Source organism: Lontra canadensis, unplaced genomic scaffold (assembly GCF_010015895.1).
Source record: "Lontra canadensis isolate GAN:19392208 unplaced genomic scaffold, GSC_riverotter_1.0 scaffold93, whole genome shotgun sequence".
In the NCBI taxonomy this organism is placed as follows: domain Eukaryota; kingdom Metazoa; phylum Chordata; class Mammalia; order Carnivora; family Mustelidae; genus Lontra; species Lontra canadensis.
The window spans coordinates 6,094,417-6,121,121 of NW_022631087.1; the positions used below are offsets into that span (position 1 = coordinate 6,094,417).

Here is a 26,705-nt window from a genome sequence, read left to right on the forward strand (position 1 = left end):
CCAGGGTCCTAGGGTCGAGCCCCACATTGGGCTCCCTGCTCAGCGGGGAGCCTGCTTCTCCCTCTCCCTCTGCCTGTTGCTCTGCCTACTTGTGCTCTCTCTTGTGTCAAATAAACAAAAAATCTTAAAAATAAAACAAAACAAAACCTCCCAAAACTTCTAAATCTGGACCAAGAACATGCCTCTGGCCTCAGGGCCCACTGCCTAGTTTTATAAATGAAGTTCTAGCAGACAAAACCATGCCCACCATTTACATACTGTCTGTGGCTGAGCCAAGGTGGTTCCAAGTCTCATGCCAGAGAACAGGGTATACTCTCCCTCTCCCCCAATCTTTCGAAAATAAAGCCACAGGCCTCTTTATCCTCCTTCTGAGGAAACAGGAAGGCACAGGCATGTCCCACCCCTCGCCAATGCAAAGGTCCTAGCCCTGGCCCCTTCCCATACCCCAACACAAAGCAAGAATGGAGACGACCCCAGCCCTGAGCAGCTGAGCGCTTGGCCCTATTCTCCTGGGCACGAATGCCTGTGGGGCCGCTGGGAGCAAACAACCCTAACACTCAAGCCTGAGGTACCATTTTCCCACAATCTCAAGACCTTCCTCCCGGCCTCTACAGGACTCCCTCAGACTCAGAGCCAATGGGAAGCTCTCCCCAGGCCTCCCAACGCCTCCAAGGGTATGTGATGAGCAGCCCTCCGCCTCCCCTCCATTAGCCACAGGAGGCCCAGTTCTGTACCCATTTGTTCCTCTTCAGGGATGCCCATAATCCTCATGGCCTCCATGGTCTCCTGGAACATGTCCTTGTCCTGCTGCCCGGGGATGGTGACGTGCCCATTGGACAGGAAGCGGTATTTGTTGTACGGCTCCAACAGGAGGTCGGCTGAGAGGGAGGGAGGGCAAAGGTGGGTCGGGGAGGTGCCATATCCAGCGCTCTAAGCTGCACTGTGACCGCCAAAGTGTGGGACAATGGGAAGCAGCCCTCAAGGCCTAAGACGGCCCAGAACTGCAGAGTAGCCAGGAATGTTCTCCCCTTAGCATGTGAGACTGCCCTCCACGGAGCCTCGGAGAGCGCCGGGGCCCCGTGACTCACAGAGCCAGACTCCACTGCCCTGGCTTTTCTCTGGCATGGTCAGAACAGAAGGCCAAGGCCTTGGGAGGTGACGTTTCCATTCCCCACCTGGAAGGTGCGGCCCGACGGGGGCCGGCAGCCCACAGGCCGCTGGGCCCACTACTCACTCTTGAGATGCTCCCCAGCCCCAGACAGGAGGTAGTAGAAGATGTGGAAGGTCCGCTCCTCCTTGGCTTGGCGGATGGCACGTGACTTCTCCAAGAGATCTTTGCAAACGTTAAGGAACTGTGCACGCAGCAGAGAAGGCACTTTCCCTACCCCGGCCAAAAGCAACTGAACCTGAGCAGGCGGCAAATGGCAAAATAAAACCAACTACCCTGGTTCTCAGCTTCGAGGGGTACGGCCTGTTGAACAGCAGATCTCACACTCAGAGCCCTGTCTTTGAGGAGCCCCTTCTCACACGGGGATGGAGAGCAGGACACTGTCGCCAGCAAGGCTGGAATGCCCACGCCGGGGAGAAATGGAGTACCACCTGCTCAGACCCCGCCCCTCCGGGAACCACACTGGACGGTCTTCGTCACCCCATTCCTTTCAAGGCGCAACTCCGTCTGCCTACTAAAGAACCACCCAAGTTCAGGGTCCGGGGTTCAAAGAGCTGCTCACAGCACTCCTCCCAACACCGCAGGTGAGGCGCCCCAAAAGGCCCATAATGAGGGGGAGCTGCCAAAGCAGCTGCTCTCCAGCGACTCGTCCCCTCCCGCCCGGACCCCGGCTGCAATTAACCAAGGATACAAGTCTCAATGTTGGCTCCAACGATATAGCCATTGACATCAAAGTTGATGCGAATGAATTTGCCCTAAGGAAAGACAGAGGAAGTGATCAGAGGCCCCCCACCTACAGCCTAAGGGACAAAAGCAAGAGACTGCCCACTTGGGAGGCCAGGGGCCCTGTGCCCACACTGCCTGAGTACTCCGGACTCCGAGGGCCAGGACACGGTCGAGAGGCGCCCATGCCCCTTCGCTGAGGCACACGAGTGTCCCCCACTCCTTGAGCCGGCCCCAGCTTCTCACGGGCTGTGGGCTACAGGGACAACCGGTGGGACCGGCAGGTACCCCCTACTCTCCCCCACTGGCCTTCTGCCACTGGGCTGAAGAAGCCACACATGCAAAGCTACACCAGCTGGAGGGCAACAGGTCAGAAGGTGACATGCACCGAGCTCCGGGGGGGAGCCGGGCCCCGCAAGCTGGACACCACTACTCACGAATCGTGAGGAGTTGTCATTCTTCACCGTCTTGGCATTCCCGAAGGCCTCCAGGATGGGGTTGGCTTGCAGCAGCTGCCGCTCCAGCTCGCCCTAGAAGGGAACCCGGAGGGGCAGTGAAGGCCGCGCAACCTGCTCCGCCAGGCAGAGGAGGACGGCAGCAGAGCCGCGCCGACACGCCCACCATGCCAGGAACGGAAGCTTCCAGACGGGCTCTGGCCCGTGTCACTCGGGAGCAACCTTCCCACCAGGCCTTTGGAAACCTTCACTGGTTCGGACTTACTTCCCAGGACCGACCGACCCGGGTCCCTGGAAAGGGAAGGTGGGTGTCTCTCTCCGCTCTCAAGAGCCTGGGACAACAGCCCAGACCAACTGTGGGGGACGCCTCGGGAAGCAGCACGGAGAACCAAGGAAAGGCGCCATTTCTCAGGGACAGAATCCCCACCCTCTAGGTACAAGGGCTTCTCTCTGCCCTCCGTGCCTCTAAGCCCCACCTGAGACCCAACAGCATTTTTTTCCCTTTTCACGGGACAAGAAGACACGAACTCATTTCATCTGTGTCCTAACAAACACTGCATTTTCCTCGCTGGACCCTGTCCCGCCAACCCCCAAGCCAGCAGCCAGCATGTCAGGTGTCTGAGTTGAGGGGTCAACAAGGCCCACTGTGAGTCCCAAACTGCTCATCAAGAACACTGATGAACTCTACTTGTGGTCTCATGGGATGCAGTAAATGACAAAACACCCCCTTACGCCTTCCTAACCTTGGGTCCTCGTGAGTCTCAGGTTAGGCAAAACTGGGTGGCCCCATTTCACAGAAGAGAAAACGCAGGTCAGGGGAGCAGACATGATTTACCCGAGGTCACCCAGCACTCAATCAGCAAAGCAGGTACTGATTCAAGTCTTCTACCTCACACCTATCCCTCACTGCCACATCTCCCGCCCTGCCCCAGCCCTGCATGGAACCCTGTCAGGTTCCACCAATTCTGGAAGCGGCCATCACCTTCTGAGCAGACCAGGCAATAACTGACACTGGCCGAGAAGAATTCGGCTCTCATTCACCTTAATACCTGGGCTCTCTCTAGGGGGAAAGAACATCACACGGGGCCAGGCCGGCTTTTGTAACTATTAGCGAGGCTGGACTCGAGCCAGGATTTTCCGGGAACGGCTGCCTGTGAGTGATGAAAGGGAAAACCGGTAGTAGCAGGAGCTCCCAGGAGAGTCCTGAGGTTCGGGCACACCTGCTGCAGACAAGGCACGTCAGCAGAGCCCCAAGCCAGCGCTGGAAGCCCAACAGAGGCGGGAAGGGGCCCGAGGAGGCCCTCGTCCTCCAACAGCCATCCTTGGCTGAGGCTCCCCCCAAGGGCACGGGAGCCTTCTGTTTTCACGCCACAGAGATGAGTAAAGGAAGGTCAGCAGAGCCACGTAGAGGGGCAGGGGTCGAAGCCACTGGACACACCATCCGTGTGTGCTTGGCACCAGCAGTCCCAGGACGTGCCCCCCACCCCAATGCCCCAAATGGGCTGGGAGGGGCCTGCGAAGCCAGGTTTGGATGAGCACTGCTCCCCCACCCACTAAAACGTTCCTCTCAAAGCACAGGCCAGGCTGGCAGGCTAGCTGAGCCACTCCCATTCCTGTTTCCACAGACGGATGGGAGCACGGTCCCCACCAGAGCCTGCCGCCGCCAGCCCCGACTTGGAAGCAAAGCTAAGGTCTCTGTGTTTTGGGACCGCACGCTGTTGCTGTGGAACGTGGGGCCGCCGGGCCAAGTAGGGAACAGCCGCTCTGGAGGCCAGAACCAGGCTCCACGCACACAATGGGGAGTGCTAACGTCTGGGCTCTTCTTTACTGACCCACGACTGGGCACAGAAAACACCTCTATTTTTCAACAGTATTTGCATACAATGACATGAGGAGGTCCTGCTGGTAGTCTATACTCCTCTAAGATTTGGAATCATCCATATGGATTCTGAAGGGCTTCACTGGGTGGTGTTTCTGCCAGTGGCTTCCAACTAGTATATAAAAAACAGAGGGAGAAAGAGGAAGAGGGGTCAAAGGTCACTGCTCAGGCTACAGAGGTCCAACTGGAAAGTCCCTTCCCCAAGCTGCATCTTACCAGCCTGGGTGAAGCCTGGGACATTCCGGGGGGGCAGTCCTGGGACAAGTGACCAGGTCACTGCAAGGGACAGCTCTGACCCACTGTATGCTGTGACAGGCTCCAGAACACAAGAGCCATAAACCAAGTTCAAGCATCTCGTGCCCCAGCTAAGTATGGAAAATCACTGTACGGCTTCGGGCAAGGAAATCAACCCAATTGTCTGTGGCTTTTACAATGGAGGGCCTGAGCAGTAATCGGAAGCCAGAGGCGACCCATTCAGTCTCTCCATCCAGAGACAGAGTGCCCATCACGCACTACGACCTGAGACATAGGATGTGACAAGTTATCACTTATCACCCCACCCCCAGCACGCGTCGTCTCTGAGCAGAGTGCCCGAGCCCTGCAGCTTAGGTACATGGGTCTCTGTTCTTGCTCTGTCTCCCATCCTCGAGGGCAGGGACTCCAAGGTCACCCTCCAGAGACCCAGACACATATTAGGCATTCAATAAATAGCTGGAAGCTGGATTTTACCGCAAATTCAGAGACAGGAAACCACAGCTAGAGGACTCCCAACCTTACAGTTCTGTGTTTAAGAAGAATGGAAAATGGGGGGTTGGAGAGAGGGAGTGAGAAGAACTTCATTAGTTTCTAAATATAACTCCTGACGCCCCACGGAAAAAGGTTCAGAATGTCTTGAGAAGTCTGGCACATGAAAAGTTACTTTTGGTGTGATTCCAGAAGACTGTACTCATTAGGACATTTCTGCAGGACACACCCCAGGTCTGCATGCAAAGGGACACACACCGCTACTTACTGACACACGCTGCACACAACTCCCCAGTAAGGGGGAGCCACGGACACGGCGCGGGTCCCCCCAATGGCTTGAGGGGACACCTTGGGCACTTAGATTGCACAAGGAAGCTTAAGAGTGTGTGCTTGAGAGAGAGAGAGAGAGCACCACACGGGCATGCTGAGGACGGGATCACCCCCAACCCTGGGAAGCTCCAATGTGGAGGGCCTTCCAGGCGTGGCTCCTGACCGGCACAGGGGTGGCAGTGGGGGGCCGGCCACCCCCAACTGGTCCAGACGCCAAAGGCGCGGGGCTCTGGGGGAGCGGATGCCCATCCCACTACACCTGTCAGGGCTCGGCACGGAACCTCACGGCTGCCGAGCTCGCACGAGCGCTCGGGGCCCAGCCACCGTTTGTGAGAAGAGCTTCAGAGACGCAGCCCTGTACCCCCGCTCTGCAGGAGCAGACATCTGAGAGTGCACGAGAGGTCACTGTGTGTCACACCCCGCCCCTTCTCCCGAGACAGTGAGCCGAGCCTAAGAGAACAGGTCTAGCCGCAGAAAGTGACAATGGTGTGGAGTGAAAAGCTGCTCAGAAAAAAAAAAATACATAATCCAAGGGCACACGATGGGCAGAACACGCATTCCCGGTGCAGAACGTGCAGTAAACGTGCAAGGCTCACCTAGCGAGGACACTGCTGAGTTCGACCAAAATCCATCAAGAGGGAGGGGGAAAAAAAGGGAAGTGAGATGACTTGCCGACTGCCCTTCCTCTCTTCCCTGGGGGACTGTCCACCCAGAGGCATCTCAACAGCGGGGAAATGCAGTGGGGACTCAAGAGGAGGCCTGCCTGAGAGGCTGCAGGTCTCCATCAACTTGAGAACCAAGTTTTGGAATCTCTTTTCCGACCTCGAGGGTGGAGGCCCAACAGCCATTAGGTGCCGACACCAGGAGCGCCGGCTTTGCAAAACCCCGGCGGTCTCCCGTTTCCGCCGCAGCTCGGAAAGTTAGGAGGCTGGGGGAGAAGCGGACTGGCTACCACCGGGCCCACTCCTGGGACGGCCAAGCTGCAGCCGCCACAGGAGTGGGTCTGGCCTCTGCTCCGATCCCCGAAACGCTCCAAACCACGGATCACTAAAGGCTCCTCCTCGGGAAGATCAGGCGCCTCCGTGGGAGGACGGCCCGCACTCACCTGGTCCTTCTTGCTCTTGTGTGAGGAGGCCACGTGCGCCAGATACTGAATGACCTTCTTGGTGTTCTCTGTCTTGCCGGCTCCAGACTCCCCCCTGCCAAGAGAGGCAAGAAAGTTCTCAGGGGAGAAGTGGCCAAATCCCTGAAGTCCGTCCCTTTGCCGACGCACGCTCCACCACCCCCAACTCGGCTGGATGTCAGTGAGGGACCCAACCCTCGTGGCAGAAAAAGGGAAGAAGCGGGTAAGTGCTAAGCTCCGGAATCCTCCCTCCGGCCGCTTCCCACGGCCCTCTGGAGGCCGGGCAGCAAGGAAGACATTCGTCCACACCCCCCGCCCTGGTCACTTGGCCGCCCGTGTGTCCGAAAGTCTCCGGCATGAGTTTTAGGCAACTGTGGACTCCGAGGTCAAAGGCGCTTATGCACGTCCCTTCGAAACCACTTGGAGGAATGTCTTGTACCGTCAAGTCCCCCGGCAGGCAACGGGGTTTATTTATCTCCTTGTTAAGTTCAGAGGACCCAGGCGAGCAGCCCCGGTGCCTACGGCGGAGCCGGGTGAGAAAGCCACCGTTCCGAGCCAGAAGGGACGTGCTCTGGAGGGGCCAATCCGTTCCCAGCCCTGCTTTGTTGAGGACTCGTGGCCCCTGTGCTACGGACCCCCCCACACTGCACACAGGCTTCTCTGAGGCGGCGAGCCAGTCTCTGGCCTCAAATGAAGCTTCCCGGGGCCATGGGGCTGCCAGCAGCTAACCGACTCCCTCGGCGCCCATCCCTTGGGGAAGGGCGGGGCTGGACTAGGACTATTCCCTGCCAGCCGGTTCGGGAGGAGACCCCCGAGCCAGAAGACACTGGGGTGACACGAGCCCCGCGCCCCAGATGGAAACACTTACGTGCACAGAATGGACTGGTCCTCCCGGTCTGAAACAAAGCAAACACCCAGGTTAACTTGCGCTCGAGGCAGAAGCCTCCCCGTCGGGCTTCTGAAGAGCCGCCCGTTTCGCAGGAGCAGAAAGCCCAGCCTGCCACCCTCGCGGGGACCCCCGCACACCGGCCGGCCGCGCCGACACAGGGCCTCGCCGGACGAGGGACAGGCACAGGTGCCCAGAGCTCAGACTGTCCACCCTGGTGGCCTGCCCTGCCCCCGGGAGACCACCTCGGGGAAAGCTCCCCCAGAGTCTGCAGGGGCTGGGGGGGGCTGCCCTGGTGCTCGGAACGCGGGGTGCGGGCTGACAGAGAGAAGGCCCGTGCAGGTGCGGGAAACACCGTCCGTCCCCGTGTCAACAAGGGACGCTGGCTCAGTGGCTGGCGAGGGCTGAGCGGACAGGGCTGGCCTCGCCGCGGGACAGCCCCGGGGTCCCGCACCGCCGCCGCCACCACCACGATGTGTGTAGGCCCGGGTTCCTGGAGCCCCAGGCCCCTCTGTGGCGGGGAGAAGCCCCGTGTGGCATCTGGTACGTGGGGGGTGCTCCATGCCGCCCGTCTGGGGAGGAACAGAAGCCTGTCAGCACCACAGCCTCTGACCGGTCTCCGTGACAACTTGGGTCTCGGGGCCTGGCTGTCAGGAACCTTCGGCAACGGTCTCCAGCTGTGACCCTGTCGGCAAGGACCGACACAAACAACGCAGTCCCCTCGCGCCGGAAGAACGGCAGCGTCCACGCTTCGAAAGCCAAGGCTGACAGAGACGCCCGCGGACGTGTGGGCGGACCTGGGTCAGCGCGGGAGGCCCACTTTCAAGCAGTAACTGCGAAGACAAACTCATTTTCCCCCTCTTCACACTGCCCCGTGTAATACCCGCAACTCCCTGAGGTCAAACCAGCCAAACCCAGGACCAGGCTACTTACTAACATCTGAGCTGCAGTGAGGCGCTTCCTCCCCGCCACCCCAAAGACTTTATTTGTCAGAGAGAGAGAGAGAGAGCACAAGCAGGGTAAATGGCAGGCCGAGTCGGAGAAGCAGGCTCCCTGCTGAGCAAGGACCTGCATGCGGGACTCGATCCCAGGACCCCGGGATCACGACCCGAGCCGAAGGCAGACGCCCACCTGACCGAACCACCCAGGAGTCCCATGGTGAGGTATTTCAATCCCAACTCTGGGTTTCCTTATCCATAAAATAAATATGCTACTGGTTCCCTGGCAGGATTAGCTCAGAAAACAGAAATAACAGATGAAGTGGGCCTGGCAAGTCAAGAGAATGAATTCCACAAATGGCTGCTATTTACTTGTCTGTTGTAAAGTCGCCATGGTAGGTGGTGGTGGGACTGCCAGGGCAGTGGGAGTACTAGTCAAGGACTAACAGAGGAGTACTAGCTGAGGACTACTAGTCGAGCATTAATATGGGACCACCAATAATGGAGTAGTACTAGGCAAAGAGTAATAGAGGACTACTAGTCGAGCAGTAATAGAGTACTAGCCAATCAGCAATAGAGGACTACTAGCTGAGTAATGGAGTATTAGCTGAGAAGTAACAGAGAAGTACTAAGCAAGGAATAATAAAAGACTAGTCAAGCAGTAATGAAGTACTAGTCGAGCAGTAATAGAGGAGTACTAGGCAAGGAGTAGAGGAGGACTACCAATGGGAGAGTAACAGAGGACTACTAGATGAGGAGTAACAGAAGAGTATTAGCTGAGGAATAATGGAGTACTAGCTGAGGAGTAATAGAGGACTACTAGTCAAGCAGTAACAGAGGACTACTAGCAGAGGAGTAACAGAGCCCTACTAGTCGAGCGGTAATAGAGGGGTACTAGCAGAGAAGTAGTGGAGGAGGATTAGCCCGTTTTCAGCGGCGGTACTGCACAGAAACCAACGCTGGTGATCTCAAGGACAAGCTCACTGGCTGCCGCTGGCCGGCCAGGGCCCCGCAGGATGGGACAACGGGGAGTGACTCGTGGCTTCCTGTGCGCATGGCCTCAGGAGATGATTTACTGTTCAACACCAACAGACACCACTCAGCTAGGTCATCTGCCCCTTCGCCAGGAGGGCCTCCAACGTGCCCCTCTCTGCGAGCTCACAGGGCCAGACGTTTGCCACCATCTCTCTTCCCCTGACTACGGGTCACTCTGGAGGGAAAGAGGACATCCGGACAAAAAGAGGCAAAAGCAAGCCTCACACTCAGCACGAGCTGTAGCTGCCCCCACCCTCCTCAGCAGCCCTCCCTCTAGCCCCCAAAGAACTCAACCCTGGGGGGGCGGTTGTGCAAGGGAACTCGGCCAGGCACCTCCGTACACACACCCCACACCCGGGGCGCCACTGCGGACCTGCTCAGAGCAGGCCTCGGTCAGCAACCTCGCTCCCCACTTCCCCTCTCAACTTTCCCACAAAGCAATGTCCTTCAAGACCCTGGGGCGGGGGCAGGAGGAACTCCCACTGACTCTCCTCAGACAGATGGAATGGGGACGCAGTGGGGGCAAAGGGCTGGGAAGACAGGGCCGTTTCTATCACTTGCCCCCCACAGTCAGTGTGGCGACCAGCAAGGTCTGAAGCAAACAGGGCCATGATCCCCGGCCCCTGCCTCCCCCGCCCCTCCTCCCGGGCCGGCCCCAGCTGCAGGCACGTTTAGTCACCGCTCCACAAGGGGCAAGAATGTACCTGCTCGTGCTGGCAAGCCTAAGGCAGCAGCGGCCGACGCTACCATAAAAGGAAACATTCCCATCCCTTCCAGAAGGAACCGTTTTCCCAGGGCTGTCCAGGCCCCGTCCCTGGGATGGCTGGAATTCCTCTAATTGTGTGAGGAGGAGTCAGATGCTGGATTACTGAACAACAGGAAGCAGCAGAGCCCACAAACACACACACACACACACACACACACACACACACACACAAATGGGGGCACGGGCGCACATGTGCAGACACACGCACACGCACGGACACAGATGCGCACAAGTACATGTACACAGATGCAAGCATGCACACAGACACACGTCTCTCCGGGCGCGCACACAGTCGCACATACAGCTGTGTGCGCGTGTACACACACAGAGACCTGCACACACTTCCATTTCCAATCCTAGCCCCAAACTCTATGCAACCTCCATCCGCTCCATCCAGTCCTTCCTCTCCTGACCTTTCACCTCCAACCCCTGAAGCGCCAGGGTCAGCACAGACTCAAAGGGAACAGCCCATACTTGCATTTTACACCAGAACACTCTTCTGGGCAAATGTTTCTGCAGAGGAAAACCGATGGAGGCCCCTCTCATTTCCTCAGCTCTTGACCACCTGGCACCCCAATTCCACCTGCCTGCAGTGAAGAACACCGTGACCCCGTAAGTCTGGAAAGGTCTTCTCAATTCTTACAGTGGGTCTGGGCCTGTTATCCTGTGGTCTCACAGTAACCCAAGGCAGCAGACAAGGCATGCACTGTCCCTGGTTTGTGTGTGTGTGTCTTCTCCCAGCACTTCTGGATTTGTCCCTGAGCTCAGAAGCATCTGTTCTGGGTACTGGGGCGGTCAGAATTCTCAGCAACCAGTAAGGTTTCTGCCTGACTCAGTTTACTCTGCCACACCCCCACTGCATTCCAGCAGGGACCCTCCCTCAGCCTTCCCCACACCGTCACCTCGCTGGGCACACAGACACGCCAAAGTTCAGCCCGCTCTGTTCTGACTGAAGTCCTTATTTGGGCCCATAAGGACTGAAAGCTTATCTGAAAAGGCCCTTCCTTCCACCACACCAGGAGAGAGCCAGCCAAACAGGAACCCCATGGCCCAGAACCATGGGAGTACACCCAGCAGAGACAATCCAGTTCTGGGAAACGGGTTCCTTGCCGGGATGAAGGCATCAGCCTGACTGCGGTCCCTGAGCCCCTGCCTTCCCCGTCCCTAACTTGGTGGGAGTTGGGTAGAGACAGGCCTATGAATCTCTTTTTCATTGTTTTTCACTGGAAGCAGCAGCCTTCCCTCAGATAAAATCTTCCGAATTCCCCATTGGAAGAATAGAAGACAAATACCAGAGCTGCCTAGGTGGTGGAGACAGGGTTCATCAGAGCACACTTCAGACGACCACTGTCCAGGGGTTTGGAGCGGTGACAGAAGGGAGGGGCCAGGGTTCCGATTTCCGCTCTGTACTCCCCTTGGAGATGACTGGCCCCGTGACCTCTCAGAATCAGAGGCCAGGCCCTCACCAGCAGGGCTGCTCCAAGGACTGAAAGACATCAGGGCCTGAAGCACGTGGTACAGCAGAGGCCCCTGAAAACACTGTCCTTAACAACCCCAGGCCCTTTGCACCTCCAGAGCTCTCCACCGTGCACCCTTCACAGAACAACAAAAAAGGTTTTAAGTTACATCTTCAGTAATGAGGCCATTCCCTCTTCTGATTTTATTTTAAGCCCCAAATGTCCCAAGGCCTTTCAGAACTGATACACACATCCAATGCAGACAGGTGTCTCTAGCCAGCTCCGGAAGGCCAGCTCAGGTGTGAGGAGGGGAAACCTGACCCCAGGTATCTCACCCCAGGTAGAGACTTAGGCTAGGGACTTTATTTATCGCTCACTTCCTCACAAGAGGAGCTGCCAATTCTTGTCCATAAAAGGCCACAAGGCTTGCAGGGTGGTGACATCAGCCCCGACAGGAAGTACAGAAGGAAAAGACTGGGCCTGGTCCACCACCAGCCGCTGCTGGGACTGACTCATCAAATGCTCACCGAGATAAGGCCTCCCGAGGTTCCTGAGGGGCTGCTCTTGGGGTCACACCTGGAAGAGCACCCTGCCCCCGGGACCCATCTTCAGGTCAACCAGGCCTCTTGAGCAACGGACATGGGCCAAGAAAAAAGCAAAGCCAATGGCAGGTTCAGGTTGCATGACCCGCCCATGTGGGGTGACCCATGACACACAGGCCTCAACCTTCCACCACCCTGGGGTCGCTCACTGTGTGAACCCTGCTCCCCGTCGCCTGGCACAGGAAGCATCGGGCTGCCCAGGGCCCATTCCTGGACCCCGGGGGTTAGTTCTCCTCAGACCCCCACGAGTGTCAGGGTCTTGTGGGCCAAAATGCAAAAGCCTTTCACCAAGTTTGAAACGTGGAGAGACCTGTAGGTTCAAGCTCAGAATCTGGGGCTGGGAAGGCCCTGGGCCACCAGCAGGCCTGCCCCCGTGCTGTGGAGAAGGAGCCGGCCACTCTCTCAGGAAGTGTTCTGGGGACCCTGCAAACTCATGTGGGGCTTTCCCCAAGGCCAGCCCCCTTCACGAGCGTGGGTTACAGGTGCTTGGGAGGCAAGTCGAGGGGTGAGCAAAGCAGGTGGACTGAAGCTCCGTGTCAGCACAGGCTCAGGGTCCCCAGTGTCCCGAAGCCTCAGGCAGCCCGCCCGCCCAGCCACCCAACTCGCCAGTGGCTCCCAAGCACACTGTGTGGTTGCTGGCTCTGTTCTCTCTGCGGCACAAAGCTAGCCCCAGACCAGGGAGGTGCTGGATCAGCAGCCACCCCAGGCAGCAAGCAGCCGGCCTTGGCCCTGTGTCTCCACCCACACACTCCACCAGGTGAGGCCGTGTCTGAACCCCACCGAGGAGGCCCACGGCTCTCACTGCAGGAGGCCGAGAACGGGCACCTCCCCCATCAGGCACCCTCGATAATTAGAAGCCCCAGGGACTGCACTTAACTCTCATTATGGCAGAGGGCAGGTGAGGCCCCAAACCGGCCCTCTCTAGGCCAAAATGCACCCAGCTGCTCACACAGGTGAGCTACCAGTGCACACGCAGACCCTCCAGAAACCACTGTGGGCTACTCAGACACCTCGTCCTTGGGCGGGGCTGGGAGCAAGAACGTTCTGTGTGGGGCTGCTGCAGACAGCTCTGACAGGCTTGTCAGGGTGGAGGGAAATTCAAAAGTCACGAGTGAGTGCTGACAGCCCACAGCAAATGCCGCCAGGACACTGGGAGGTCAGCCTGCCTTGCTCTTAAACCACATTCTGCTCAGGGAACAACAGGAGAGAGGCAGGGGGGCCCGGCTGAGTCCCACCCAAGCCCCAGCTCACGGCTCTGCAGAGGGCTGGGCCATCGGGGAGGGACTAAGGGAGCACAGGAAGGAAGGACAACAGGACGCTGGGAACACGGTGGACACCACCAGGCAGAGCTCAGGACACACTTGGCTCCAAGTCAGAGCACAGACAGAGCTGGCTTTTCCAAACGCCACCCTGGGAGGAGTTTTTCCAGGAATGCAGGAAAATCCCTGCCAGGAGATGAACAGCAATGGCACCAGGAGATGCTTCCTCAAGAAGCCACTGGCTCCAGTAGCCTGGAGAAGGGGCCACCAAATGCAGCGAGAAGCATGTTGGTAACTGTTAGGCCAGGCTTTGCTCCTGGGACACGATCTCTGCCCTTGGCTTTCAGCTTAGACCTTGGCCCTACTGTATTTGCCCACCAGCTCAGGGCAGAGAACAGATCTTCATCAAGTCACAAAGTCTGGCTGGAAAGATACCCTGGGCTCTGGTCAGAGCGGGCTGTCAGCCAATAGAACACCAACGATCCTCAGAGTTTACTGCAAAGGTGGACTCTGGGCCAACAAGCCTTGGTCAAGACCGAAGGAATTTTACAGAAGCCACTTAGAGAATCCTGCCTTTCACGCCTGCAGACTTCAGCTCTCTTCTCTTTAGTTTTAGAAAATCAGTCTTGTTCTCAGCTGACAGCTTAATTCCAGCAATCAGGCAGGAGAAGGAAAGCAACCCTCTTCTCTGAGCACACCAACGTTCAGTCCTGACCTCCTGGCACGAGGCTCTGTGAGAGCCTCGGAGCCAGAACGCGAGAGAACAGGAAAAACGGCTGGTGAGCGGCGTCCATAGGCAGCGGGGAACACGCCCAGGGAGGGTACACGCACAGCCCTTACAGACTCTGCAGGTGACTTTTGGTTGGTTGGGGTGGGGGGGGCCTCAGCAGGGGAGGTGCACAGAGACACTGAGCCACGTTTTCAACCACCCTCAAAATTTCAGGGCTCCAGGAGGGCACTTTATTCTTGTCCACCACTTTAGGTGGCCCCGAGCAGAGCACAGCAGGCCTACTGGGTTGAATTAAACACCGAACAGAAAAGTAAGCCTAAATAAAGCTGAATCCTTGGAAAGGATCCATGAGCCACTGATTCTTCTTCTAGAAAGATTTTACCAACATGAGACCAACAGACAGGAATACATTATAATTAAGCAGCCTCATTCTGAGGACAGGGCTTTCCTTGGGGGGGCCCCCAAGCAAGCAGCTTCCCGGGATCGGCTCCACTGGGCCTGGGGCTGCGGGTCATAGCGCAACCCCCACCCCAGATCCCGACCACACATGGACAGAGGACCCCTTCAGTGGCGCCAGAAGGCTACCTCCCGAGGGCATGACGTTTTCCTGAAGCCCCACGGAAGCCAGGTCAGCCCCCGGACTCCTGCGGCCTATGGGCCGTGGACGAGATGGGACTAGTTGAAGACTGCATCTGCCCACACACGCCCCGGTGCTATGCGGCCGCTGCAGGGAGGCAGATGACGAGCCGTTTCCTGTGCGTGCTGCCACTGGGAGCCCCAAGTGTCCCAGGCTGCTCCAGGAGGAGAGGAAGGAGCCGCGTGCAGGAAGCACTGGTTATCACCTGCGTCCAGCAGGCGGGAGCGCGCCTGGAAGAAGGCCGACCTCGGAGGGTAGGGCAGGGTTTGGTCAGGAAGCTGCATTTCCAGACTCGAAGGGCACCTTCCAGACGGCCCTTGTTCACTACAGGCCAGCACCATGCACGAGCCTCGCTCCACCCGTGCAATGACCCTCTGAGTAGGATTCACTACGCCAGGAGGCCAGCAAGGAAAGGAAGGCTCGGGGATAGTGGCCCCAGTCAGGGGGGGAGCGACAGAGCCAGGCGCCCACCCAAATCCAGGGCGAACCCAGCACGCTCTTCTCCGCACAGCTCTGGCTCACAAGGCCAGTCATTCCTAAGACCAAGGCTCACAGAGGCCCAGCAAACTGGCGCCAGTGACCTACCGTGGAGGCGCCGCATCACCGTATCACCAGTCAAAGCCCCGCATGCTCGCCCCGCAGCCCCCAACCCAGCTCTCCCCCGCAACCCTTGAGCTCCCTTCCCTGCCCCTCAGGAGCTCCCCAGGGGGCACGATCCTGCGGGGTGGGCCTTGGAGCCCAGCTAAGGACCTCCCTGCCAGCGGTAGGGCCTCTGCAGTCTGAGCCTCCAGGCCACGCGTTCCTGCTCCGGGGAGTCACCCCGTCTATGGCTTCCTCGGCCGCCTGTCCCGTGAGTATGTTCACAGTCATGCTTCACTGCACCCTCGAAGCCCTTCCCCGGGGCCTCACCCATATGGCACCTTTTAACTCAGAAAGGCCTTGGAAAGCAGTTCCACAGGAGCAACGGGCAGGGAGAACGCGAAGAGGAGTGAGGGCCGCCAGCCAGCCGTCCTCCAAACAGCAGCCCAAGAGCGAGGGGCAACAGTGCCCCTGGGGGACAGGCACCGGCAGGGCCACCAGGAGACCCTGGCTTCCAGGGCCAACTCTGCAGGCACTAGACAAGTCAGGGATATTTATTTCTGGGCCTATCCCTCCGCCCATGAATAAGAAGGATCACATTCAGATGCAAAGGCAGCACTAGAATTCTACTCCTTGTCGGCCCACGATGGTCAGTCCATCACCTACAGATCTCGGAGGCGTACCAGACCCGGGTGACTGCTTGGTGACCAAGCTGCCGCCTGTGCAGCCTCCCCCCCCCCCCCCCCCCCCCCCCCCGCGGTCGAACCAACCCCCCCTCTTCCCCCCCCCCCCCCCCCCCCCCCGCTCCCTGAGAGGCAGAGGCAGGGCCTGCACAGAGCAAAGGGTTAAATGGTTCTCAGATTAGCAGAGGCCTGGAAGGAAGGCAGACCCTGCCTCTACTCCCCCCAGAAGTGCTGGGAGCTCATTAAAATACCATGAAGTCACCCCAAGTGACCCAAACCTGTCATTCTACCTCATCAACAGAGAAGAGGTTTTCTGCTTTTGCTGGAGAGAGGACTTTGCTCAAGCTGGGTCCTTTAATGGGTTGATTCTCCTCTAAGAACACGCATACACCCTTACCCCCAGAGGGAGACCCCGGAAGGCCAGGCCCCAGAGGAAGCCAGGCATGCCATTCCCAACCTGGTCACCCCTTCTATAGCCCACGCGGGACTCCTACCCGGGGACATGCCCCACTGGGCTGTCCTCTGCCTGGCGGGCAACAGCCAGTTCCCACTTCTCCTTCACACTCCAGCCAGCTTGACATGCATTTACTGAATCCCTGAGGCAGGAAGACACATTAATGGCTGGGACAACAGATGAACCAAACAGAAAGGCCTGGGTTGGAGGGTGAACCAGCCAAGTCACTACAACTCTGATTAAACCCAAGGTCAAGATGAAAAACAAACAAAACTACCGGGCCCGTCTAGGCTGCCCCAGAACCACCTACTGACACATACCTGCCAGCCTTTCCACAGGATCCAACCTCAGCAGTACCTTCACAGCCACACCAGGCCTCAGCGGCCACGCCTTCCCCCCAAACTCCCGAGACACCTGACACCTGCTGCGGCCGAGCGGGCACCAGGTGTGGGTAGCAGCTGGTCTCGTTACGTAGCTGCAGCCCCAGGTACCTGGGTACAAACACATCTCATCCCTCCACCCGGTCTGCCAGAGCCTCCGGTGCCAGAATCATATACTAGACCTCTTGGTGTTCTGGCACCTTCTACCTCCTAGCTCCACAGAATAATCCAGGGCACCAAATGCTGCCATGCCCCATCCCGTGCCCATGGCAGACAGCACTCGTCTCTCCCAACATTCTTGGCATTGAGTCTCGGATCCTCGGCCAGCCAGGCCGGAGGCACTACTGATCCAGGGAGTCGACACGCACTGAAACTAATCTGTGGGGCTCAGTCCAGTGGGTCTCAAGTAGGGTCAGTCCCCACCTCTGGGGAACATCTGGTAGTAATGTCTGGGGACATTTCCGACTGTCACCACGGAAAGGGAGGGAGCTGCTGGCATCTGGAGGCTGGAGGCCAGGTTGCTGCTGAGCAATCCTATGAGGACCAGGACAAGCCCCTCCCCCGAGAGGATTCTCTGGCCCCAAAGTCAACCGTGCCAAGTGTGAGAAACCCTGGTGCAGTCTGACAATCAGGTAGAGTGACCACATAATTTATCATCCAAACTGGCGGCTTCTGAAAGTGGAAATGAACACTAGCAATGCTAACTAACAACAGGCACGCATCAGGACTCACGGACAAACCAAATGAAGATCTCCTAAATCCTTCATTTAGGAGATTAAAGATGGGGAGGTCCCAGCAACAGGCCAAGAGCTCATCTCATAAAAGTCCCCAAAGACACCAACTACCTTATTTGGCTAGTATGTCATAAGCCACAGACAGTTCAGGGAGGAAACTTTTTCCTAGTTCCTGTTTAGTTTAAAAAGCACAAAAGGACCAGGCTGGTCAGAAAGTGGCAGAGAGCAACACCGTTTTCCTGCAGAGCCAGTGCTAAGGAGCTCGTCCCCACTCCCCACGGACACCGAGGCACCACAGCACCTCCACACCTGACTGAGGGCGAGAACCACGGCTGCTCTCCGGAACTTTCTTTACTGGTGAACCTTCTTATCGTGACTGGAGCAACTTCTGTTAATTAACTTCCTCTCTGCTCCAAGAACAAGAAATCTGTTGCTAACTGCTGTGCAGGTCAGCTGCGTATGAGAAGGGACTGGGAAATGTTCTCAGTCGGTCCCCGTGGGTCTCAGGCTGCAGCAATCCAGCATTACGCGGAGGGCAGGGAAAGCCTCATGGACTGAGAGCTAGAAATTACAGGGACCCCGCATTTGCACAGATCATTCCAAGGCAGCAGCAACACCTCTGGCTTCCTGGGCCCACAACAAATTTCCATCCCAGTCTCCAAAAGATGGAAAAACCCGCCCACTTGCTCTCATAATTTGGGGAGATCCCTACTTCCTGTCAAGGCCATTTGGTTCCAGCTGAGACTTCCTGGTCAACACAAAGGAAAGCTCCGGCCCTCTGCTGACCCCTCTCTTTTTTTCCAACGACTTCCCCAACCTACTGCTCTGGCTTTTGCCCCTCAAAAGTTTTCTGTTGGATAAAAATGGGACAAATCTCTTTAGGAAGGAGACGTGCAGGCTGTCGGAAGACTGAAGTCCAGTTCCAAGGACTCCAACTGCTGGTGCCGTGCTCTACGTCATGACGTTGTTCTCGCCCCAGAGAACCTGTGGCTTGCTGAAAGTGAAAGAAGCCCGCGTGCTAGAAAACAGTTCAAATCCAGGATCCGAGGGTGGAAGTGCCCTAACCCAGCAGCACAGAGCTCAGGAAGACTCCCGGGTGAACTTGCACCAGGCCAATTAAGACAGCTAGGAGAAAACTGACTCATAGCCTCTAGAGACACAGACTCAGGCTCTTCTGGAATCTCACAGAATGTTCTCCCACCAGATTGCTTTAGTTAGCACTTTGAAACAGACATCCTACTTTAAAACTAAAGGGCTGGCTTCCTCCAGAAATTGTCATAGACATCAACAGAAGCGAAAGGCTAGGCCAAAATTGTACGTCCTGCATAATTCAGCAAGTCTGGCAATGAAATGCCTTCCCGCCAACGCTGTGTGCACGGTACGGGACAGCCGCGCTCATCACCCCTTCAAACTACTACACAGGGGATAAAGTTTGCTAATGCAGCAAGGTTCTTGACCACCACTGCCCAGGTTCACTGCAAAGTTTAAAGAAAGAAACCAGGCAGGAGCATGAAGATTCGAGAAATCGCTACCGACACGTGGTTGTGAGCATACAGCCCTGCCTGGAAGTTGGGCCTGACTGGGAATTACATGAAAGCCTACTGCACGCCAAGCACCTGGCTGAGCTTGAGAATCTAAAGGCAATGTGGGCCCCGTCCATGTCTAGGAGAGAAAAACAAATTTTTGAACACCTAAGCCAAATAAAGTGTCACCAAATCTAGCCCAGATATCCTCCCTGGAGGGCAGGTATGCTTCAACCTTGTCTTTAACGGAATATTAGGGACCTGCCAGGCATCGCAAGCAGCTGGCACGGGCAAGGCAGCTGGACACAGAAAGGCCAGGGACAGAAATGTAAGCAGGTCCGGGTGGCGGCCAAGTCAGAGGCAGGAGGGAAGCCAATTACAAAGGGCACCTGTGTGCTGCTGGTGGGTTGATGGGTTATCTCTGGGGCCATGAGGAGCCTTTTCGAGATTTTTTTAAGATTTCAAAATCGGGGGGGTGGGGTGGTGATCAGCTTTACATTCTAGGAAGATGACCCTCTGCTCAAAGTAGAGGGAGGGCTCTATTGATAGTGAAGGTTAGGAGGTCACAGAGACAGTGCAGGCGAAAAACTGTGGAGGCCCTAACTGAGGTCAGGGCCACGGGATAAGAGAGGAGCAAGGAGATCAGAAATATGAAAAGAGATAAAATCTATAGACGGTGCTGATGGACTTGAAAAAAGGAGGGAGAATGAGAGTGGAGAGTGGAGGGCAAGCCAGGCTCCAGACTCCGGTGGCTGGGTGGCTGGAGAAATGGCAGCCAGGGCCAAGGGGCTGTTAATCCGGAGACAGGCCCAGTTCTCAGCCGGAATGTGCCGGTCAAGCCACTCGAGTAGATGGGTCTGTCATCCAGAGGAACACTGGAATCAGCAGAGAGACCTTGAGAGGCACCGATGAGCGGGGGCAGGGGAGAGGCAGGAGAGAACCAGGCAGAGATCTAGAGAACCAGAGAGAGGGTCACACAGGAAGGAAGGGCTTTCAAAAGGAGTGGTCAAGATTGTCCAACGCTGGGGAGAGGTTAGGCAAGATAAGAACATGTGAGTACCACGGATTTAGCAACGCAGAAGGGAAGGTAACCTCTGTCAGACAGTCTGGAGAAGGGCAGGGAGGCCTGTGGAGCAGACACTTCCTGTACAAACCTCCACTGTGATGAGGACGCAAAGACAAACCACAGGGGGTACAGAATCCAGGAGAGATTTAGTGTCTGTTTCTTAAAGATGGGAAAAACCCAAGCACGTTTCCAGACTACAAGGGAGGAGCAAGAAAAAAGATGTGAAAAGCGAGGAAAAGGAGTATCTGGCATAAGAAGGGGCCTGGAAGTGAGAGGACTAGCACAGACAGTCTACAAGAATGAGAAATTGTAATAATTAGGAAGTGGGGTTTTTTTTTCCTTAAGCTTCTAGAACATTCTCTCAACATATAAACATGTCCTTTGATAGCCATTTGCCTTGGCTCTCTCATAGTGACTCAGAGACTGCCAAGATGCACTGTGCCACCACAAGGGCCATCAACGCTGATCAAGTCCCTAGATCACCGTGACACTGAATGTGACTGAGCACCTGCAAAGGTGTCTGCAAGGCCGGGGAAGGCAGGGGAAGGCAGGGGAAGGCCGAGACACTCACCTTGCATCATACTCCTGTAGGCAGTGTCTGTGATGGCATAGATGTGGGGGGGCATTTCATGCCTCTTCTTGCCCTTATACATTTCCACGATCTCTTCAGAGTAGATGGGCAGGTTCTTATAAGGATTGATGACCACACAGAACAGGCCTGAATAAGTCTAAAGAAAAGAGCAGCAGACAGAAATGGGTTAGGAAGTTTGGACTCTCGGTGGTATGCAAACTTCATGGCAAAGTGTCTGCCACCAAGGACCCAGAGTTGGGCTGACATGAAACGCCCCCCCACCCCCCACTCCCCTACAGGTGGAGGGCCACCAGCCCTGACTCTGCTCCTTCGGTGAGGGTCCTTCCTCGAATGCATGACCACGGCCAGCTTTGCATGCCAACAAGCAGGTGCCTCGGGCAAGATCCACAGCAGGACACAGACGACAGAAGTCCAGTTACAAAACTCGGACCCAAGGACAGTAAGAGATGTGACTATCATTGTGAGATGCACAGAGAGAAAAGGATTTGGCTGCAGCAAGCAAACTGTGCAGAACCACAAAGTAGTCTACCTTGAAAGACTCTCGCAGAGATATTCAAGCCTCAACAGAGATCTAGACAGATCTGTCTTCAGTGTCTTAAAGTAAATTCACATTAATTTGTGACTACTCTTTTTTTCTAATAACCTTTTCCTTCCCAGATCTTTATCCTCAGCCCAAAAGAAAAAAAAAAAAAAAGAGAGAGAGAGAGACTCCTAATAAGCTGGGCAGGACTCCGGAGACCACCCAGGTGACAGGTGTCCAGTTGGGAGGTACAGCTGTGTTTAAGTCTCGAGAGCAACCCAAGCACCCTCTTCTGAGGACAACGTGCCACAAGCCCAGAAGCAGCCATGCAGGGCCGTGATTCACACACGCCTGCAGCCCTGACTGTTTAATGACAGCTGAAGGTCCTAAGGCAGCTAAAGGCAGGGTTGGGAGTGGCCCTAGGTCTCCCGCCACCCATAGTCCAGAGCATCCCGGTGAGGGGCCAGTCCTCTGAACTCTTGTCTTTTTGTTTTCATCATCACGTTACCTCACTGCCCATGGTGGCACCCCTCAATCCAAGGGCAGCCAGCACCCTAAGGGGAGTTGCGCTCTGTGCTGGCCCCACCCCTCTAGCCCCACCCCCAGCCCCACAGCAACAGAAGATGGAGCTAGTGGCTGAACCTAAAGGTGGGTTCCACTAGAACCCGGGGACCAATCGGGAGGACAAAGCCCCTTCCCAGTCGTGGCCAAGGGCTACAGCACTTGGACTTCCCAAGCGGAAGTTAAGAGATTAAAAGCAGAACTCAGAGGGACCCAGTAACCTCCAGCGGCCTGCCTGCGGAAGAGCAGCCAAGTTTGGAAATGACCAAGTGTGTCTGGCTGCCTCTTCTGTAGGGAGGCGCGGACTCAGGGCCCTCGATTTTCTTTCTTCCTGGGATAATCAGTCATTTGTTTTCCCTCCAACTCCTCTTTCACAAGGGACTGGGAAAGCTCCAAGCAAAGAGGTCTGCACGTGGTGCTGGCCACCTGCAGCGCGGGTATCACAGGGAGATGAGAGAAAGGCGGGAGACTTCTGGTTTTCCCTCCGTGGGACTGTCGGGCGGGGATGAAGTGGAAGGCCAGGGAGCAGTGAGGTCATCCCAGGAGCTCAGAAACAATTGAGCTCTGTTCCTGGGGTTTGAGAAAACCCACACTCTAGGAAATCAGTCCGATGAAAGCCAGGGACACACCGCCACACTTTTAGGGCATGCCTCAGAGCCAGATGTGTGCAAACAGCTGGCCGTGACAACAGAAGGGGACTGGGGGCTCCTGGGACAAGGCTTTTGGACAGCTGGGTGGGCAGACGGTCCTGTGGATGCCTCTCTGGGCAGAGCTGCAGAGTTCTCTGGACTAATCCCATCAAACCAGCAGGGTGTGAGCCCGGCAGCTCAGGTGGGAGGAAGCAGCCTGCCGGCAGAGGGAGGCTCAGGGACCGGCGGACACAGAGTGAGTGGCCCTGCCCCCACCCCCATGGCCATGCCAGGGACCCGGTCCATTCACAGGCCACAGAGGCTCTTTGTGCCCAGCCGCCCCCTAACCCAGGGCCTCACCCCCCGGGAAACAGACAGAGCAGCTGTGGCTCAAGATTAGCCACGCCGCCCACAACCCCAGGCAAACACACTGCACAAAGGCTCCCGGGTCGCAATTTGGAACGTCGTACGCAGAGAGGTGGACTGTGAATGAGGCGGCAGCCCCTGCCCAGCGGCTCTGATCCCCGCGCTGCTCTGCACCTGCGACTTCCCTTCTGGGGAAGATGCTTAGGAAGGAGGCCGGGCTGAGGCAGGAGGAAGTGCACACGGGAGGTGACAGAAACAGGAATGAACGCTTCCAACCAAAGAGTTCTGCCTGCCTCCACAGCAAAACCCACGCTTTCAGAGGAAAGATGAAGCCACTAACACTGAACGCATTTCAGTAACGTTTCCCTTTGTGGGACAGGAAACAGTCTGCAGCCAGTTGACAGAGGCCAGCACAGGCTGCTCAGTGGGTGCCACACTCAGCAAATCCCCAGTAACTACACGAGCTGAACAGGGACACCAGGGAAGGCCAGGCAGAGAACCAGCTACCTTCACTGAGAACAGCATGGCCACGGAGCCCTACCCTGCCGTGAAGCAGGTGTGGGCTGGCACATACAACAAGCTTCTCACCAGGAAGGAAGGGAGGCTCCTTGTGGCCAGGCCACGTGGCTGGGAAAAGATCTGAACCTATACCAGAGCCCATGCCAGCCCCGGGGCACAGCAGAGTGGGTACAATAAGCTATGGAGCCTCCCCGGGGGCGTCCCACTCCCAGGCAATCAGCCTTGGCTCCCAGCTGCCCCAACAGCCAAGTAATGCTTCCTTCCAGGCTCCTTGTTTTTCTGCATGTCACCAAATGCTGAATTTCAGTGATCAAGATCCCTAGAAACAGAGGCTTTTAATTTTGTCCATACAGTGCTCTCACCAAGAAAGAGAGAGCTGGGCTGAGAGTCCAGAAACCCAAGTCCCAGTCGAAGGCTGTATGACCCTGCGCTGGGCTCTGGCCCTCAGCTCTCCTCACCTGCCGTATCAGCAGGCCGGGCTAAGCTGGTCCACAAGAAGGACTCTTGCAGGAAGCCCTCTCTGTGTATGGCCTCACTGGCAGGTCCTGACTGATCAGGCTCATCCCCAAAGGGAGGTCATCGATGGCAGAAAACAAGAACCTCGTGATCCTGCGCCAATTTAGCAACCAGCAAGGGAACACAGTGCTGGCACGTGGTCTGGCCCGGTGAGCAGCTCTGGGCAATCCAGGATGGCCCGTGGCCCCACAGAGGACTCTGGCACATTGCAGGGGACTCAGGGATACCGGTCCAGTATGGTGGAGAAGGGCCCTATGGACATGTATGCTGATGTCAGCCTGAGGCTGTACAGAAAATAAAATGGCTGACTCTTTGGGGGCCCCTCACCATCCCTGGGCCAGGATGAGTCCAGCGTGTCCTTTTATTACGTGTGTGATCATGGGCCAGACCCTGGGTCCAAGGCTTGGCCCTCTCACTGAGAGGGCTATAAGGCTCTCAAGATGTTTTCTTCCTCCCATTCAAACAAATCTTGAGAACCACTGTATTCAGCTCCAAGACCAAGAACGCCAAGGTGAATATAACAGCATCTTTAAACAAAGAGCTATTTTAGGAATAACAAGAGCCAGATATTTCTTCCCTACCTGAGATGAAACTAGAATAAATACCCAGGAACTGAAGAGAAGAAATAAGAAATCAGAAAGAACTCTGTGACCCTAGGACCCTAAGACTGTGGAGCCTGTTACACAGGAGATAGGAAAACACTCCTCTCCTGACATTTCCTAAAACAGGGATGAGCAATCTTTCTGCACAGGTGGCCCCACTGCCCAGGGGACAGAGAAAGGGCCGCTCCCTCTCCTTGGCACGCTCTGGGCCCTTCTGGGCCACTAAGCCTGGCACAGCACCAGAACGGATGGTTCAAGCCTCGCTCTCCACGTTCATCTCTGCTCAAAGCATCCTGCCGAGGGAAGCAAGGCATACCAACAGGCCTTTAACAAGAACAAGATGACAGAGTCTAAAAAAGAGACAGGGCCATGGGGAGGGGGAAGGGGACTAGGTGGTACAGGAGGAACGAGGTGGGAAACCAGGACATGGCATTCCCTTGCTTTAGAAAGAACAAGCCTTCCGATCTCCACCGAGACCCAGGACCCAGGCCCGTGGGTGGGCGCACACCATGATATTCGCCCTCTGTGCAGATCTGAAACAGGCTTCCTGGTGTGTTTTGGCTATGCAGAGAAAAACCAGAACATTCCGTGAGGACACTCCCATGCCTAGTTTGAGGATGTCACCCCTGCTTTCTTCGAGCCCCCTCCTCTCCTGAAGCAAGAGCGCCCAAGCAGGTGAGGGGGACGGGACAGAGCCGGGCCCCCCACCTCCGGCCCCGGGCCCCACTTACATAGATGAGCCCCGAGTAGTAGCGCTCCTTGAGGTTGTGCAACACAGAGGCTTCGTTGAGGCACGTGAGCTCTGCCATGTCTTCCACCTTGGAGAACTTGGGCGGGTTCATCTTCTGGATGTCATCCTTATTCACCTTGACCTTCTTCCCATTCTCCACCAGCTCCACGATGGCCTCCTCCCCCACCTCCTCCTTGAGGCTGGCGGGCTCGAAGCCGCTCTTGTCGGAAGGCACCCATACCAGCTTCTTGGCAGCCCAGTCGGCCTGGGCCAGCGGGTTATTGATGAAGTTTTTGTCCACGTAGAGATACTTATCAGCGGCTTGCTGCGCCATGGCGACTCACAGCCAGGACCTGCGGGAGAATCAAAGGAGAGAAGTTAGACACCACGACCTCAGCCGCACAAGGCCTGCTGACCCCGTCTGATCTCTGCAAACACGGCAACACTGGAGTAGACAGAGCAAAACTTCTAAAACCCGGCGGCAGGGCTGCCAGTGTCTTCCCGCTCTTCATTTTTGGGGAGATGTACAAGTTGTCATCACACATTTTGGTAAGAAGTTCACGGGAAGGTAGATTCTAAGACCCATCCACAATCAAACTGATCTATAAAACTACCGTGACACCGAATGATGAGTCTAACCTGACTCTCGAGACACAAACGTAACCACAGTCACTCTGCTACACGCGCTGAGACAGGAAAGACACCACACAATTTAAGAGGACTTCCAACAAAAGCTAGTTTCTAATTAGCTCCCCCCGCCCCCGCCCCAAAAGGCAAAGAACGACAACCACGCACAGCGGAAGTTGCCAGTTTAAAAAACTTTTTATTTCACGGAGTCAACCAAGAGGGGAAAAAGAAATAAAAACACCAACACTAGTATGTTGCCAAGAGATGCTAATCCCAGGAAACGTCAGGAACAGTTAGGAGCACTTCCCTTCTGGGCCACTAATGTGAAAGGCAGCCCCCAAACCCATGTCCAGAACTGAAGCACCATGTGTCTGCTTTTTTCAAAACTCATTTGCAAAATAAAGAGGATGAAATAATCCCTTACACCTGTGTGTTCAATGGTTTATGAAATGCTTGCACACGCACTTCGCTATCTCAAAATATTCTCATGGGGTGCCCGGGTGGCTCGGTCAGTTAAGCAGCTGCCTTTGGTTCAGGTCACAATCCCAGGGTCCTGGTATGAAGCCACGGGTGGGGCTCCCTGCTCAGCGGGAAGCCTGCTTCTTCCCCTCCTCCCTCTCTCCTCCCTGCTCGTGCCCTCTCTTGCTACCTCCCTCTCTCTCAAATACAGAAATGGAATCTTAACAAAAAAGACCCTCATCATAACTCTGTGTGGTCAGTAAGAAGTATGCTACATCCCATGTTACTGACAAGGAAACGGGAACTCTCTGGAGGTTCAAGGGCTTGTCCAGAGTCACCCAGGGGGGACTTGGGACTCCTGGTCCCATGGCCTTCCCACAGGATAACCACAGCGCTTATTCCTGCACAAAGGCTGAGGCTGGGACCCACCGGG

General features: G+C 56.3%; 1 protein-coding gene across 2 annotated transcripts in view; it reads right to left on the bottom strand.

Annotated features, from left to right (window-relative positions):
- The window catches only part of MYH9 (myosin heavy chain 9), an 88,832-nt gene that overhangs the window by 33,755 nt on the left and 28,372 nt on the right, over positions 1-26,705 (bottom strand). The window contains exons 1-8 of one of the 2 annotated variants that reach the window (XM_032836576.1): positions 25,188-25,520; positions 20,723-20,879; positions 7,291-7,318; positions 6,405-6,498; positions 2,329-2,421; positions 1,860-1,923; positions 1,235-1,333; positions 735-878 (exon numbers count right to left, since the gene is read on the bottom strand). In XM_032836576.1, coding sequence (XP_032692467.1) covers positions 735-878; positions 1,235-1,333; positions 1,860-1,923; positions 2,329-2,421; positions 6,405-6,498; positions 7,291-7,318; positions 20,723-20,879; positions 25,188-25,520 — 1,012 coding nt within the window. Of the gene's footprint in view, positions 1-734; positions 879-1,234; positions 1,334-1,859; positions 1,924-2,328; positions 2,422-6,404; positions 6,499-7,290; positions 7,319-20,722; positions 20,880-25,187; positions 25,540-26,705 lie in introns of those variants that run through there. The other variant, XM_032836575.1, reaches the window with a different exon arrangement.